Source organism: Ochlerotatus camptorhynchus, unplaced genomic scaffold, assembly GCF_037179485.1.
Source record: "Ochlerotatus camptorhynchus isolate MF236.1 unplaced genomic scaffold, CSIRO-AGI_Acam_v1.1 ptg000215l, whole genome shotgun sequence".
Taxonomy (NCBI): domain Eukaryota; kingdom Metazoa; phylum Arthropoda; class Insecta; order Diptera; family Culicidae; genus Ochlerotatus; species Ochlerotatus camptorhynchus.
Window position 1 is genome coordinate 1135878 of NW_027040705.1, and position 17043 is coordinate 1152920.

Below are 17043 nucleotides of genomic sequence, written 5' to 3' on the forward strand. Positions count from 1 at the left end.
ATTCCGGGCAATGAGATGGCTGACTCACTTGCTAAGGTGGGCGCTATGGAAGGCGATATTTACGATCGACAAATCGCCTACGATGAATTTTTCTTCATTTATCGTCAACAGTCACTCGTCAGCTGGCAGAATAAGTGGAGTGAAGGGAGTTTGGGACGATGGCTATATTCGATCATCCCTAAGGTGTCGAAGAGTTGTTGGTTCAAGGGGTTGGATGTGGGTCGAGACTTCATTCGTATGATGTCTCGCCTCATGTCCAATCACTATTCGTTAAACGCTCACTTGTTCCGTGTTGGGCTGAAGGACAGCAATCTCTGTGAATGTGGACAAGGTTACCAGGACGCTGATCACATCCTTTGGTCTTGTGTGGAGTATCGTGGAGTCAGATCACATTTTTATGATTCCCTTCGGGCTCGAGGTAGACAACCTAATGTTCCAGTTCGGGATATTTTGGCTAGACGCGATCTGGAGTTTATGAAACTCATATATGTTTACTTTAAGAATATTAACATTAGATTGTAAGTTTTATTAACCTTGTGTTTAGTTTGTATTTTGTACGTGTGGGTTTTTTTTATGTTTGTTTTCAAGATGAATAGAAATTAGTTCATGTTTTAGGATTAATTAAATATTTGTATCGTAAACCACATTTCAAACCTCCCTTTCCCTTTTCCCATCCAAAAAAAATGTAAATCCCCACTAACCTCGAGACAACCGCGAGTATCCGGTCCAGCTCCTTTAACTTTAAATATAAGAAATCAATAATGTATAACAAAAATGATAACTCGGCTCTGTAAAGTTTATTCGATTGAGCCTGTACAAATAAAGTAATTAATTAAAAAAAAAAAAATTAAAAAAAATACGATTTTGAAACATTACGGAATCAGGTTGATTGGTATCCTGTTTAGAATTAAATCAATAAATTACCTTTTCTTTTCTGTTATTGCTGCCGCTATGCCGCTTTACATATGAATTTGTTATGGACATGTATTTATTACCAATTCGGACGGTAGGTATTTCCAGTACCTCAGCAATGAAGTCAGGATAAGAAGTACCACAATGAAGCAACTTTGAAAATTTACTTAAGAAAATAATTCGATGGAATCGTCTATTTATAGTAGCCGAAAGTTTAAATTGGAGTTTGCTTTGCAATGAAGCTCACTGAAAAATACTCCTCTCTCGCAGATGGAATCTGGATCTTATGTCATTTTTTTCTGCTCTTCTGGCATTTTTTTTTGTCATTGTTATATCTTCAATGTTGTCCCAGTTATTATTTTCGTTGTAAGTTTTCTACTAATTGCATGACTATGCAGCTGTTTAAAATCGCGATGCATATTTCTTCCTACAAAATTGCTGCTTTTATTTGTATAAAGCTTGCTAACCTATTCTCTTAATCCGTAGCATCGTTGCTTCTCGTATAGTATTGAGTTTGATTTTTCTAAAAGAATTTGACAATTTAATTGGTTAAAATTGTAACCCAGTTCTATAAATTTTCTCGCAATAAGGTTTGAATAATAAAATATACTACCTACGGTGCAGGTACATGGCTGTCTGTGACATATTTTACCCACCGTTCTGACGTGCCTACTATAAGCGTGTGCCGTTCTGTAATTTCAAATCCATCGCTAATTAAGAAAGCTAAATCACATGAAAATTTCTGGGGCATTAAATTTAACCTAGATATCTCAAGCACCAATACTATCTCCCGATCTGTTTGCTGCTACACTATTTTTTTTTCGATTCCTAACCTTCAATAACTTCCATAAAAGCTCATAAGAATTATTCTTTCATATCATGGAGAAGATTGTGGATTGTAAATTAATGTATTCTCTTCTTCCACCTGTGTACCTTCTGACTAGTGTTCGGAAAATTTGATCATGTTTTTTTTTCGTATTACTATAAAAAGAATTATTGCAAAACTTGCGATGAGGTTGGAAAAAGAAATTTGGACAAAATGAATGCGTGTTTCGTTGCAATTGTGTTGCTATTAAGCAGTCATGTAGGTTTCAAACAGTGGAGATATTATTTTAAACCATAGCATGTTATTTATTTCAGCGAGCAGCTATTCAATTATTATCAATCACTAGCTATTTACGGGGCTACCTTGCCTTCGTGTAATGTTTTTGCATTCCCTTCTCTGTCAGTAGAAAAATATATTGATCTTTGATCTTTTCGCATGAATGCACTCTAACCTGCGGGTTTATTAATTACAAAACAAATTTATAAAAATAATTCTAACTATATCACCATGTCACAGGACAATGACTTACAATTAATCAATAGAATCTACGTAACTACCAACAATGTGTTGTGTGTTTGGACGAATTGAGAGATGATTTCTTAGAGAGAGCGGTTCCGTTTCTTTTCATGTTCTAAGATAGTGAACATATATCGGGAAGGATGCAGTCTTCCCTGATAGGATATTTATGAGTACAGGGATATCTGAGGTGAGTGCGACAAAAACAAAACGCATGCAAGTTGTTTGATGTTTTGCAAATGCTCCTACTTGTTACAAATCGCAGTTCTGAAATTCTCTGTGGACTAACAGCTATTAATTTTTAGGAGCATGTAGATCATAGACTAAAAAGATTATTTACACGGGGGTGTATTGGTAGCGTCTAGGTATTATTATTTCCACTATCTAACAATGTAATTAGTTTTGTTTCGGTATCCGGGCGTGTTTGGTTTGATCAAGTTAGTTTCCTATGTCGGGCATTGCAGTTGGCTCATAACACTCTCGTAACTAGATTTTAGAATATTTTTCTCGAGGAATCTGTTTTTTTCATTCGTTAGCTTTAACATTAAGCAATCAATGAATCGGTGCTAACGGTTCGTTGGTGGAAATAATAAATTAATTATGTTAAACCAATAGTGTAAAAGCTTTCAATTATTTGACTAGATAAAAAAAATAACAATGCATTATACTTGTAATTACTGGATTAGTAAAACCCTGCCTGGATTTTTTTTTATCAAGCTCAGTATAAATAACTAAATTGCATTTTAAGTAATTATTTTTATCTTTCTTAGATCACCTTATATCACCTATAGACACTAAACAAATCTCTTCTAGATAAGCAATATTCTTGATTAAAACTCGAAGTTTTTAAATATTGGTGATTCGTTTTCTCAAACAAACTTGTATCAGAGTATTGCAAAAGTGTAAATAAGCAGGGAAAATGTATGTTTTCCACCACTTTCAAGTTAATTTGAAGAACCGAAACATAATCGATCGGTGTTTTTCAACGTAACTTGGGCAAACATTCCAAACCGCAACTGCTCTTCAATTTAACTTTTAATTGTGGTTGTCAACTATCAATATCTTGAAAACACCTTTGCAATTGATTGATAAGACTATTTTTGTAAAACTGAAAGTTTCAGAATTTGTTTTCGAGAAAAATAGGTGCCTTGCTGAAGTTTTACTGACCATTCAGCAACTGGAATTTGGGTATAAGTTTACAGAAGTCAGTGTTATTTTTTGAGTGTGTATCTAAACATTTTCAATTGATACTGCCATCTAGATCCAAGAAAAATCCTCAAACTACTGAGCCTTACAAAAAGAGTCTAGATTTATATGTTTCGCTTGAGAACTAGTTTACATTACACCTCTTGGAGAAATATTTGGTTTGGATTGAAAAATATGATAATCTACCTAACTACAAGTAACTTTTCTTAACGTGCTGAATCCCTCAGGATCCGACCTCAGACAGGTGTCATAGAACCTTTCCATGATGAAGGTTCTCCGATTCTCAAGTGTCTGAAAACTAGCCGAGGATGCAGAGGACTGTTTAGGATAATCCTAAAGATCTTGTTCTTGATCCTTTGAAGCTTAAGGTGGTTACAGTTAGTACTCTCCCGGATTGGTATACCTACCTCTTACAAATTTGTATCTTCAGCAAAGTTGCTTACAATGAATTGATCTACAAGTAAAGTATTGGACTGGTCTATGTCAAATTGAGTTATTTGATGTTGATATTTTGAACTCACTAACCATAGGGACCACCCTAATTCACATATGTACATCAAAACATTTGCCAAACAAATATATATAAACTTTCCCGAAGGCACCATAAAATTAAAACTAACGGTTTAAGCAACCGGTCAGCACTAGGGTTTTTTAAAAGTTACCTTGGGAACGTAAATTGTGATTAGCCCCGGTCCCTTTCAAATTGTCTCATTATTTATGAACGGCCTTTATATTTGAAAAGAGCTTTTAACATTTATCTAGTGATGTCTGATTTTTATTCGAATAATCGATAAATCGATTAACCAAAAAGTAAAATATTTGTAATCAATTATATCATGCTGATATAACCATTAACGATCATCACCTATCGTTTCAAAGATGTTCTGCACTGTCATTGGTAGAAAAATTACAGTACAGCGAACAAAACGTTTTTTGTACTATGCTACTGACACCAGGCAGCTCCTACACCTGGACCCTACCTATCGACCCATCAACTCATGGACAGGGGACCAACGGCTTTACTTCCCTTCAGAAGGAAGGTGTGATCAGCGATTTAATGCCTCAGAAAATCCCGGCGCCGCCGACTGGGATTGAGCCCAGGCCTTTTGGGGTGAGAGGCGCGAACAAAACATAATCGATTAGTTGTTAATCGAGTCTTCTTTGGTTTAAGCGCAAACATTTGTGTCTAAATACGGCTTTAGGACCATTGTGCATGAGATTCCACGACATGCACCAAGCAAAGGAGACGGAGATATCACTATAGAATAGATCAATGTGAGTGATTATGACCCGGACAAAGGGAACATTTTTTATCTATTGTTATCCATTCTTCGTTTCAGCGATGCTAGTTTTAAGGAATTTTCGGTGAACGCTTAAGAGGCATTTCTCCCCAAATATCATCGTTAAGAGCTTGAAAAAGGTGCTGGCATTAAGTTAATGGTAATCCATTCACGTGTGTGGCTTCAATAATTTATCATGGCGTATTATTTTTAACCGCGATTGGATTTAATTTTTGATGTTATTAACTAACCAATGATCGTTTTCAAATTGAATGAAAATCACCGCCGGTAGTGAACTTTTGAGCCTACCGTGAGCAAGGAATCATAAATATCTCCAAATGACAAAATGACAAGTGATCAACGAGCCGAGCGGTATCGCTTTGTCAGAATTGGAAAGCAATAATGATATAATCTTCTTCCTTTTTTCATGACAAACAGCCATTTCAATATAGCTCGCTCAGATCGGTAGAAGGGAACGACCAACACGAAGTAAAGTCGAAGAAGATACACGTGTGCTAATGGGATTTTTTTTACTATCTCTTTTCTTGGCAACAAACCAGGCAAGCAATATATCATTATCCTTTTACAGCTCCGATCAAGCTATATTACAGAGAGAGTTTATCGTGGTGGTAGTAGCAAGCGTTTTGTCTTTATCGTTGGTTGCTTTATGTGTTTGGATTCGCTGACCGTGGGATATATACGCGTGGATAAGGAAACTAATTGAATGGTGCGGCGTTTTCCCATTTTTCCAAATTGTCTTGCCAAAATTGTTCTCTCGTTGTTGGCAGTAAGTACAAAATCAACCATTAAAATATTAATTTTCATTTCAAATTTTGAAATAATCATAGAAATCATACAATGGAGCAAAGTTTCATAACGAAGACCGAAGGTAATCTTATATAGTAAAAGATAAACTTTTGCAGACACATCAACTTTTGTGTGACGAAGTCTTTCGGACTCCTATAACTCTCAAAGGAAACATATTTTGACATCTTCTTAAATAACGCTTTGAAAACCTTTCATCATGAGTTATATATTGTTATTGACCTACAGGCTAAGGATTATGCAAAAAATCATGACTAACATGCAAAAAGGAACAATGTTTATAATAAATCTACATGCGATAACATTCGACAACATAAAAAGTAAATCAAACAAATCAAGTATACGTATTTACAGATGAACCAATGGTGAAACCGTTAGCACTCAGTTCATTTCCGATATATATTTTTTTTCCCCTATTACTACAATTACTCGTTTAGTGCCAATTGCAATAGCTTATCGTCAGGCTTTTTTTTTTCGATGGCATAAATTCTCTTAGGTATTTGCTGTGAACATGAGAAGCTGAACATTTCTTTGGCCTGTTAGATTTAGTTTTGATCAAGTATCCGTAGGCTAGTAGTTTTTTTTTATTTTGATTTGTAGAGAAGAGCTATGTACATATGAATTTGTCGGCATTTCCCAAAAAATATCATCAACGTGTTAATACGCAAGTTCGAAAAATGAACTACGAATGGGTGTTACGTGTGTGTGTATGTGAGTATGTGTGGTCTATCTGTATAAACAATTAAACTACAGAAAATGGCGATCGAGTTCAAATCAGCAGCGATTGAAAGTCAAAAAACGGTTCTACGCACGGATACTAGTTTGGATGTTATCATCTGCTCTATATGGGCCTGGAATGCGTTTTTCTATTTCTTGCTTACTTGCACGTTCAAATCTCTCTAGTACTCTTATTACTGTTGTTTTTTTTTTCGGGGTTTAATAATTAAGCTCCTATGATTCAAAACTGGCTAAAATGATTCTATGTAACTATCCAAAGTCTAAGGAAAAAGTGGAACGCAACAAATCAACAAACTAGGTTATGTAGAAATATAGAAACTCGTATGTATACAGACTATATGCAATAAGTGTTAGGAAAACTGTTTTATGTTGCACTCAGTCAAGTAGTTATTTTCGAAAAAGGATTAAAATGGATGGAAAAGAAATGTATTCAAATGTTAGTTGTTGTTTTTTGTTCACATGCAGTTACTTATAAGTATATAGAGAAAGAGTTGGGAACTTAGACTAATGTATGGGTATACTATTGGATTCACGAAAGAGAAATGGATGTTCTAGCGTGCAGCCAAGGCACGATGGTATAGGAGTTGAATGATGAAGTTGTATATTCTTATCAGTTCATTGTTTTTCAAAGAAAAGAAATACGAGCTATGTGGGAGTATAAGAGAGGATAAGGATTCGTGAATGTTGTAAGAAATTCAAAGAGATTACATAACTTTTATGTTCACCCTTCTTGGGTTTGAGTAACTGAAAGATTACAGTCGTTGTCCGAATGAGGTTTAAGCAATCCGACCAGGTTTAGATTTGCTGTATTCGGTTGCTCGAGGAGGAAAGGTTAAGTCATGGGTACCTAAATTAAAATACAGAACTAAGTTGGACAAAGAACTGAACATGAGTAAAAAGGCTTTCGATGCACCTGAGCCAGTACGACTAGCAGATGGGATCGGGGAGAATACAAACATATCATGTAACTCTGTAAACGATGTAAAAGTGTAAGATTGGTTGTGTAGGGGATTTTGTGTTTCGAGTTTCACTCCGCACGGTTCTAGAATTTAAAGATGCAGCACTAGAGAGGAGACCTAGAAATTATATTCAGAACATCCAAGTATCATTTTCAGAACAAAATGAGCTTGCATGTTATGTGCTGAAGGAATTGCGTTCAGTTATCTACCGACTGTGGAAAGGGATTTGATCGTAGTTTTACGTTTCCCAGCTACCAGTTTGTTTGTTTTGTTGTTTATGGGAATTTGTTTCTATAGCCTCATGCTCTTGCGACGGTTTACCGAAAAACTCTTTGCAGGATATTCAATAGAAACACGGCTAGTATGCTACTGACGCACATCTTCTCATTCAGACGGTTGGTGATAAGTAAGCTAGGGCTCGAGTTACACATATCTTCCTCACAAAAACACATATGACCATTGCCTGAACTTTCCATCATACACACATGATCTACCATAAATAGATTTATCTGTAACTGTGATGTGCACATTCGTCTTACAACTTCATAAGCTGAAATATTTGATGTAGTTTTATTTTAGCATTAGAGGTATATTTGATATTGCATTGTACAGCATTTCCGATCGGGTATTTATTTGCATAACATAGGATGAGGATAAAAAAAAATACGAATAACAACGGAAAAAATAGTTTGAATGTTTTTAATCCAACACGCAGGACGATGACCAGGAAGCGCGAATTACCAGTCGATAAAAATAAATAGAGAAGAAGAGAAAACGATTTCATTATTGCGGCTAATCAGGTGGAGGTTTACTAAATTTATGGAGTTTATTAATACATTAATTAATTCACAGCTACTAGTATGATGATGAAAAATAATATTTACCTAATGCATGACGTGATTGTCCAAGGTGACTAACGGATGTTACACAGTTGGAAACATACTCATAAATGTACCCTTTTTATCTCGTAATTTTGAAGTTTGAATCAATTTAATTTAATCAATGAGATAACATGGAATTATGAAAGACTTGTCCCGTGTGAGCAAAACTATGCACTGGCTGGAGTAACTGTTTACGCGGGAGATACGTATCGCGTTAGAAAAACGCGTAATTCCGTGTACTTTAACTAATCATGTTTGCATTCTCCATGCGTGAAGTTAACGGTTTACATAGTTGAAGATGCTTAACGTCAAATATCAGACTTAAAGTGGTCATTTTATACCATAGATGAGATCTATGACCTATGATAGGAGCATAGACAGCGGTAGAGGCAACAGTAGTTACAATTTCCAAACCTATCGACTATATGCTTACGTCATATGGCGACTTGAATGTGAAACAATCGTTAGAACTGTTTCCGGACATCTAAGGTACGTGAGCAAATCGGTAATCATCTCTTTTGCCAATGGTGGCGGGGGAGATACCCCTCACCATCCCTCCCCAACAGGGGAGATTGGTAAAGGAGATGATCAATCCGCTTTCTACTCTCTATAAAAAAAATTTCACACTGCCGTACTCTAACGGAACTATCAACTCTATACTTTCATCTCTTCATCTATCGTATAAAATGACCACTTTAATTCTGATATTTGACGTTAAGCATCTCGAATTATCCGTTCCTTCTAACAAATCAATGCATTTTGGCACTTGGATTGGAACGAATTTTGATAATCTGTTTAGTTTTAGCGAAAGTTAGTAACCGGAACTCTAATTTGAGTCAGACTCTACGGCCGTGTAGGAACCCGTCCAATATATACAAAATGTATACATCCATCTTAACGCAGACGGGCCCCGAAACATTCTTCACATGCATGGACCCCGGTTCCACGCGATAACCACAAAAAAACTGGCTTGAATGACCATATTTTCCTCCAGCCGATTCTAATATCCGCACAATAATTAGGTGTTGGGGACAACTGGAAAACGGAGTACCCCTATCCACTCCGCCGCCGCTGGACTCGCGGGTGACTGTTTTATCCGTCATCCATCAGATGTCAACAAAGCGCATAAAGAGTGAATGAGATATGTTGTCATCATGTATGTAAATAGAAGTGTTTTTAGTTCGTCATCGTAACAACGTGTTTTATTTTCATTCCGAGTTTCTAATTAGTTTTAATTTGTATTCGCGTCCAATGTTCGCGTATCGCGAGTTCGGCCACCACGTACGGGCGCGGGATACAAAAGTGGCGACTTCGGGAGTGCAAAAGTTGTGAAAAGTGGTGAAAATATCCCATCACAACGTTACCCACAGTGAAACGAAGAAGAATGGATGACAACTCGTTCGACGGGAATCCGGGTCCGATTCAGCCGGGAAATGGACAGCAGATGCCTACCGGGAATGTGCGACCGATTCCGCAGCAGCAACAGTTCAGAAATCCGCCTCCAGCCGGACAAGTGGACCCGTACCTGCTATGGTTTCAGCAGCAGCAGCAGGGTTATGTCACGGACCTTTTTCGGCAGCAGCAGGAGGTTATGCAGCAACAACAGCAAGCGTTTATGGCCCAGCAGGAGCAGCTGATTCGCAGTATAATGACATCGATCCAGGTGCAGGTCCCAGCAAATCCGGAAGCTGTTTTAGATTCCTTGGCGAACAATATCAAGGAGTTCAGATACAATCCCGACAGCAATGTTACGTTCGCTGCGTGGTATAGTCGATATGAGGACTTGTTCGCGAAGGATGCCAACCGACTCGACGGAGGAGCAAAAGTGCGCTTGCTGATGCGAAAGCTGGGGATGTCGGAGCACGAAAGATATATCAGCTTTATTCTGCCAAAGGCACCGAAAGATTTTGACTTTGCGGTGACGGTAAAAAAAGTTGACCAGCTTGTTCGGTGCTGCCGAATCTGTGATTAGCCGGAGGTATCGTTGCCTGCAAATCGTCAAGCAGCCACAGGAAGATTATGTGACGTATGCATGCCGCATTAACAAATCGTGCGTCGAGTTCGAGCTGTCCAAGCTATCGGAGGAGCAGTTCAAGTGTCTCGTATTCGTGTGTGGCTTGAAGTCGGACAAAGATGCAGATGTGCGGATGCGGCTGTTGTCGAAGATTGAGGAGCGGAATGATGTTACGCTGGAACAGCTGTCGGAAGAGTGTCAACGTTTGTTGAACTTGCGGCACGATACTGCGATGATTGAGGAGAACTCAATGTCTGTGAAAGCCTTGAAGACGAAGCAGTACCGTTTCAAGGGAACCTCGCCGTCGAAGTTCAACCAGTCCGGCAGTGAGAAGGGTAGTTGGAAAGCGAGCAGCGGGAAGACTAGTCCGGAAACAGCTTGTTGGCTATGCGGTGGCATGCATTACGCCAGGGAGTGCACGTACAAAAGCCATAAGTGCAGCGATTGCAGCCAGGTAGGCCATAAGGATGGCTACTGTCGGAGTGCAGCGAAGGTAAAATTCAGACGACGGAAGCCCAACGTTGCAGCGGCCAAGGTAGTGACTGTGAATTCGTGCAGTGTGCAGGAGCGTCGAAAGTACGTGCCGGTTGGAATCAATGGATTACCGGTGCGTATGCAAATCGATACGGGGTCTGACATCACGATAATTTCGTCGGATACCTGGTGCAAGATTGGCAGCCCTTCAACGTCTGCGTCGACGATCATCGCAAAGACAGCCAGTGGTAGGCCATTGCAGATTGAAGGTGAGTTTTCTTGTTATCTTTCCATTGATCGGCGAGTGTTGCGTGGCTTGATTCGGGTCACCAAGGAACAGTTACACCTGTTGGGTTCTGACACGATCGATGCTTTCGGATTGTGGTCGATTCCTTTCGATTCAATTTGCAACCAGATCAGCAGCACTCCGGCCAGTGTAAGCGGGTTAAAGGCAGAGTACCCGAATGTGTTTTCTGGCGATCTTGGGCTATGTAAGAAAACGAAGGTGAAGTTCCAGTTGAAGGCCGGAATGACCCCTGTGTTTCGTCCAAAGCGTCCGGTAGCGTATGCCATGTACCAGACGGTGGACGATGAACTAGACAGATTGGAGCGAAAGAAAATTATCGAACCGATAGACTTCTCGGAGTGGGCAGCTCCGATTGTGGTGGTTCGTAAGGCGAATGGTACGATTCGTATCTGTGGGGATTATTCAACGGGACTGAATGACGCTCTACAGCCCCACCAGTACCCTTTGCCTCTTCCGCAGGACATTTTCGCTAACCTAGCAAACTGCACCGTCTTCAGCCAAATAGATTTGACGGATGCGTTTTTGCAAGTGGAGGTGGACGAAAGTTCTCGTGACCTCCTGACCATAAACACGCATCGAGGACTGTACCGCTATAATCGTCTCCCGCCAGCGGTGAAGGCAGCGCCGGGAGCGTTCCAGCAGTTGATCGACACGATGCTGGTTGGCCTGAAAGGAGTGAGCGGCTACCTGGATGACATCGTTGTCGGTGGTACCGACGAAGAGGACCACAAGAAGAATCTTCGGGCGGTGCTGCAAAGAATCCAAGAGTTCGGGTTCACCATTCGTTCGGAAAAGTGCTCCTTTGGAGAAAGCCAGATTCGCTATTTGGGACATTTGCTAGATCGTCACGGGCTGCGACCGGATCCAGCAAAGATCGAAGTTATTCAGAAGCTGCCAGCGCCTAAGGATGTCAGTGGAGTTCGTTCTTTCTTGGGCGCCATAAACTATTATGGGAAGTTCGTGCCGAATATGCGTACACTGCGGTTTCCACTTGATGAGTTGCTGAAAGGAAATGGAGAATTCCGGTGGACAACCGAGTGTCAGCGTGCCTTCGATCGGTTCAAAGAGCTACTTGGTTCCGATCTTCTGCTAACTCACTACGATCCGCGACGAGAGATCATTGTATCGGCGGATGCTTCATCGATAGGCGTTGGTGCAACAATCAGCCACAGGTTCCCCGACGGGTCGGTGAAGATGGTTCAGCATGCGGCACGTGCGCTCACGAAGGCAGAGATGGGTTACAGCCAGCCGGATCGCGAAGGTTTAGCAGTTGTGTTCGCCGTAACGAAATTCCACAAAATGATCTTTGGAAGGCAGTTTCGCTTGCAGACCGATCACGCACCCTTGATTCGAATATTCGGTTCACGGAAGGGCATTCCCGTGTACACAGCAAACCGGTTGCAGCGATGGGCGTTAACGCTACTGTTGTACGATTTCTCCATCGAATACATTCCAACCGAGAAGTTTGGGAACGCCGACATCCTCTCAAGATTGATCAACAATCATGCCAAACCTGAGGAGGATTACGTGATTGCGAGCGTGATTTTGGAGGAGGATGTACGATTCATTGCGGACGAAGTGGTCAGCGGTCTGCCATTGAGCTTCAAGATTGTGGAGCAAGATACACAAGTCGATCAGCAGCTGCGCAAAGTATATCGCTACCTTCAAGAAGGATGCACAGAAGTGTCGACGATCGAAGATCCTGAGATTCGACGGTTCCATGGGCATAGAGATTCGTTGTGTTCTGTTGGGAAATGCATCATGTTCGGTGAACGCTTGGTGATTCCTGAGAAGCATCGACTGCGGTGCATGCGGCAGTTACACCAGGGACATCCAGGGATACAACGCATGAAGTCCATAGCAAGGAGTTATGTGTACTGGCCATCGATTGACGATGAAATCGTTGGGTTCGTGAAGGCATGCAAGCACTGCGCATCCGTGGCAAAATCTCCACCGCATTCCCCACCGGTTCCGTGGCCAAAGCCTAGTGGTCCATGGAAGCGTGTCCACGTGGATTATGCCGGCCCCATTGACGGAGTCTACTACCTGCTAGCCATCGATGCCCATTCGAAGTGGCCTGAAGTGGTGCCTACGCAACGAATAACACCCACAGCAACGATCAGCATTCTACGGAACATCTTCGCCCGCCTAGGAATGCCCGAAACGCTCGTTAGTGACAATGGTACGCAGTTTACGAGCAGCGAGTTCCAGAAGTTCTGCAGTGACAGCGGAATTGATAACGTCACCACGGCACCTTTTCATCCTCAGTCAAACGGTCAGGCTGAAAGGTTCGTGGACACATTCAAGCGGGCGCTGAAGAAAATCCAGGAGGGGAAGAACTGTGTTGGTGAAGCGTTGGACATTTTCCTTCTAACCTACCGTACAACGCCAAATCGTCAGGTCGAAGATGGAAAATCACCGTCCGAAGCTATGTTTGGGCGTCGCATCAGAACCAGTTTGGATCTACTTCGCCCTCCGCCGGCGCGTCCGCCAATAGAGCCTAATCCAGACGATGAAGTAAGGAGAAGTTTTTCTGCACACGATTCGGTCTACGCAAAGGTGTACAGCAATAATAAATGGCGCTGGGCACCAGGAGTCGTTTGCGGCAAGATCGGCAAAGTGATGTACACGGTCTGGGTTGAGGATCGTAGAATGGTTCGAGCACACGTCAACCAGCTGCGCAGTCGTGGTGGTACTCCAGTTAGCAATCGTACGTCACAATCGTCGGCACCATCACTCGACGTTCTGTTAGATGCGTGGAGTATTCCTAGAACCACGTTGGTACCGGCAGCACCATCTCCACTACCAGGACCATCGACTTCGCCGGATCTTCCGAATCCTCAGGCCCCGAATGCTGAGTCTACACCGTTGCCACCTGTATCGTCCTTGTCCTCGTCGTTAGCTACGTCTTCGTCCTCATCATCATCATCTACGTATACATCAGCAGCATCTCCAGAGTTCGCTTCAGCAGATAGCGGACCAGCTACACCGGTACAACTTCCACGCCGGTCTTCTCGTATCCGAAGGCCGCCGCAGTGGTTTGACCCGTACCACCTCTATTGAAGAGGGGGGATGTTGGGGACAACTGGAAAACGGAGTACCCCTATCCACTCCGCCGCCGCTGGACTCGCGGGTGACTGTTTTATCCGTCATCCATCAGATGTCAACAAAGCGCATAAAGAGTGAATGAGATATGTTGTCATCATGTATGTAAATAGAAGTGTTTTTAGTTCGTCATCGTAACAACGTGTTTTATTTTCATTCCGAGTTTCTAATTAGTTTTAATTTGTATTCGCGTCCAATGTTCGCGTATCGCGAGTTCGGCCACCACGTACGGGCGCGGGATACAAAATTAGGTATAGTTAACTTTTCTCTCATATCATATTCATTGTGCTTAGCTTCCACTTTCACCCACAAATCCCCACAATTCACTACAATCAGTCGAGAGTCAAGCTCAAACACCTAAACGGACCTGTCCAGAGGCGCCGGTAGAAACTTCCGGGAGGTGTTGGAAGAAACTTCCGAGGAAAGTTAAATGTAGTTTCTGGGCGATCTCCGAAAAAACTTCCCGTGGAAATTAGAAACACATCCATGGGAAGCCAGAAGAACTTTTAGGAAAGTCTACAGAAGCTGAGGGAAAACGGAACTGTCTTGTGGGGTAAGACAGATGAAACGTCCGAGGAAAAAAGGCAATAACATTGGAAGTCGGAAGACACTTGCAGAGGGAGAAGCTAGACGAAACTTTCGGGGAAAGTTGAAAGAAATATTCGAAGAATGTTGAAGGAAACTCTCGAGGGATGTTGGAAGAAACTTTTGTGCGAAATCAAAGAAACTTCCGGGAAAAATCAGATGAACCGGAAGAAACTTTCAGCGGAAACCGGTAGAAACATTCGAGGCAAGGTGACAAAAATTTTCGAAGGAAGTTGGAACATAGTTCCAGGAAATGTCGGACGGAATTCCGGGAGATTCAGAAAAAAATTATCTGGAAATTGTAAGGATGTTACAGAAAAAAGTTTACAGAGTTTTGCGGTGTAAGTCAGAAGGAACTTTGGAGCTGTTCATTAACCACGTAGACAGTTTTTTTTTTAATTCTTGAATTTTTAAATCGAGTTGCAAACTTGTGGTTGTTCAATGCTTGATGTTGCATTTTTGCAAGTTGAGCAAAAGCTACTCAAATAAAAGGGTATTTTGATGATGTTGAGCCTATTATAACATCAGCTCCTACTGGGTGTTGTCACATTCCTGAGTTTAACTGAGATAAAAATCCATTTCCGTAGACGCTAGACGCTGTTAGTTGTTGCAAAATTTAAGCTGCTAATTGATATGTGCATCTCTTAATAGATGTTACAGCTAATTGCGTCTGACAAATTTTATCCTTCGAGTAGATTGGTGTGTCTGCTCGATCCAGCTGATTCCAACAAAAATCAATCCCTTGAGCGCATTGGAACACCTTTGAGTATATGCAAGAATGGTAAAGAGTTAAGCTGGGCTTAGACAAGACAAGTCATTGATCAACTCAGCTGAATTCAATTGGCTTGAAAGGTTGGGCCTGGTTCAACTTTTTTTCAATTCAGTGAGTTGATCAAGTTAGTTGAATGGCAAGGTTTCAACTGAATGGTCAATTGACTTGCCTTGTATAAACACAGCTTTAAGAAAAGATAACGTTTTTTTTTCTGAACACTTCTAGTTATTGTTCCTTATTGTGTTCTTCATTAGCTCAGAAAACTAACTAAATGATAATTTGGGAGAATGGTCTTGCTTGGGAGGATTTTTTTTATTGCTTGGAGTAGCACTTTTATGATTGAATAATGATTCAAATGTACGTAGACAAGCATTGCCTTGACAGCACAGAGTGGCTTTATTGAGTATTCTAGGTCTTCATTAAAAACCAGTGAAGTTTTAGAATTGCAATATTGCTGCTATTGCAATGATGTAATTAATTTACAGAATGTTGGGGGTGAAAGCGCTATTTTTACGATTTTCCACTGGAGGAATCCGCCCGCGAATTAGCTTGTGGTTAAGCGTATTATCCGGAATAGTTTATTTTTTAATTTTTTTTATAGTCACTTTAACACTCTTGGGTCATTTGTAACTTGTCCGGGGTGAGATTTGAACTCGTGACTTTGGCGTGAGAGGTATAGATGTTAACCACTACGCCGGGGTCGCCCCTGATAATTTTCTTGTGGAGCGTGGTCTTAAAATATGCTCAAGGCAAAACAAATATAGTGGGATTAAAAACAAATGTTTCATATGTAAAATGCAGAGTGACCAGTGAACCGGTGAAACTGGAAAAAAGCTGGGAATTCGAAGTCACCGGGAAAAAAACCTAAAGATGACAAATCTGGAAAAATATAACTCGTCCTCTCTTGGAAAACAATAAGATTTCAATTTAGACTGTTGGAGTAGACTAGACTTTCAGGATGCAGTCACTTTGAAGAACCATTAAGAGAATCTTAGATTTTTTTCCAAACAAATTTTAGAATGAATTCTAAAGATAACATCAAGATATTTTAAAGGAAATTTTTTTAGGGAGTTTTAGTAGAGTTTTTACTAGAACTCCCAAGGGTGAAGTGGATTTCAGGATTCATGAAAAATACCAAGGGAAGCTTTTTTTAACTTTATTAAGGAGATTTTTAGCTATGGGCTTGTTCATCTCCGTGCCAAGCGAAGCTAATTTTGAGGGTACAATTCCAAAATAATTCTGCGATCTATAAGGAAATTCAGAGCGTATTCCAAGCGCATTTCGAATGGAATTCCTAAAGAATTTTAATGAGATTTCCATGCAATTTCCAGAAAAAAATTAGAGGAGAACTCCAAGATAATTCTGGGCAAAATTTGAAGCCAATTCTCGGCATGAGAATTTCCCCTCTTCGATGGTGTTGGCAGGAAAGGGGGAATACAAGTTTTGCTCATAAAACCTAATAGCCTCTTTGGCTTGCTTCCGGCTTCGTCCGGATTTTTTTTACGGAGTTTCTTTTGACCCAGAAAATATTTCCGAATTCTCCCAGAAGTTTTAGAAATTATCATCTGATTTCATCGGAAGCTTCTTGATTAGAAATTGAATACCAAATTGATTCACCGTTAAAAACACCAGAAAAAGGGGTC

At 40.7% G+C, this 17043-nt stretch overlaps 2 protein-coding genes across 6 annotated transcripts in view; one reads left to right on the forward strand and one right to left on the reverse strand.

Annotated features, from left to right (window-relative positions):
- Window positions 1-17043, forward strand: part of conv (convoluted) — a 378533-nt gene that overhangs the window by 313645 nt on the left and 47845 nt on the right. The gene's annotated exons all lie outside the window — the stretch shown is intronic.
- The window catches only part of qvr (protein quiver), a 34323-nt gene continuing 18132 nt past the window's right edge, over window positions 853-17043 (reverse strand). For all 5 annotated transcript variants that reach the window (XM_065224782.1, XM_065224781.1, XM_065224780.1 and 2 more), the window contains one exon: window positions 853-7812. In XM_065224782.1, coding sequence (XP_065080854.1) covers window positions 7580-7812 — 233 coding nt within the window. In that variant the 3' untranslated portion in view covers window positions 853-7579. The remainder of the gene's footprint in view (window positions 7813-17043) is intronic.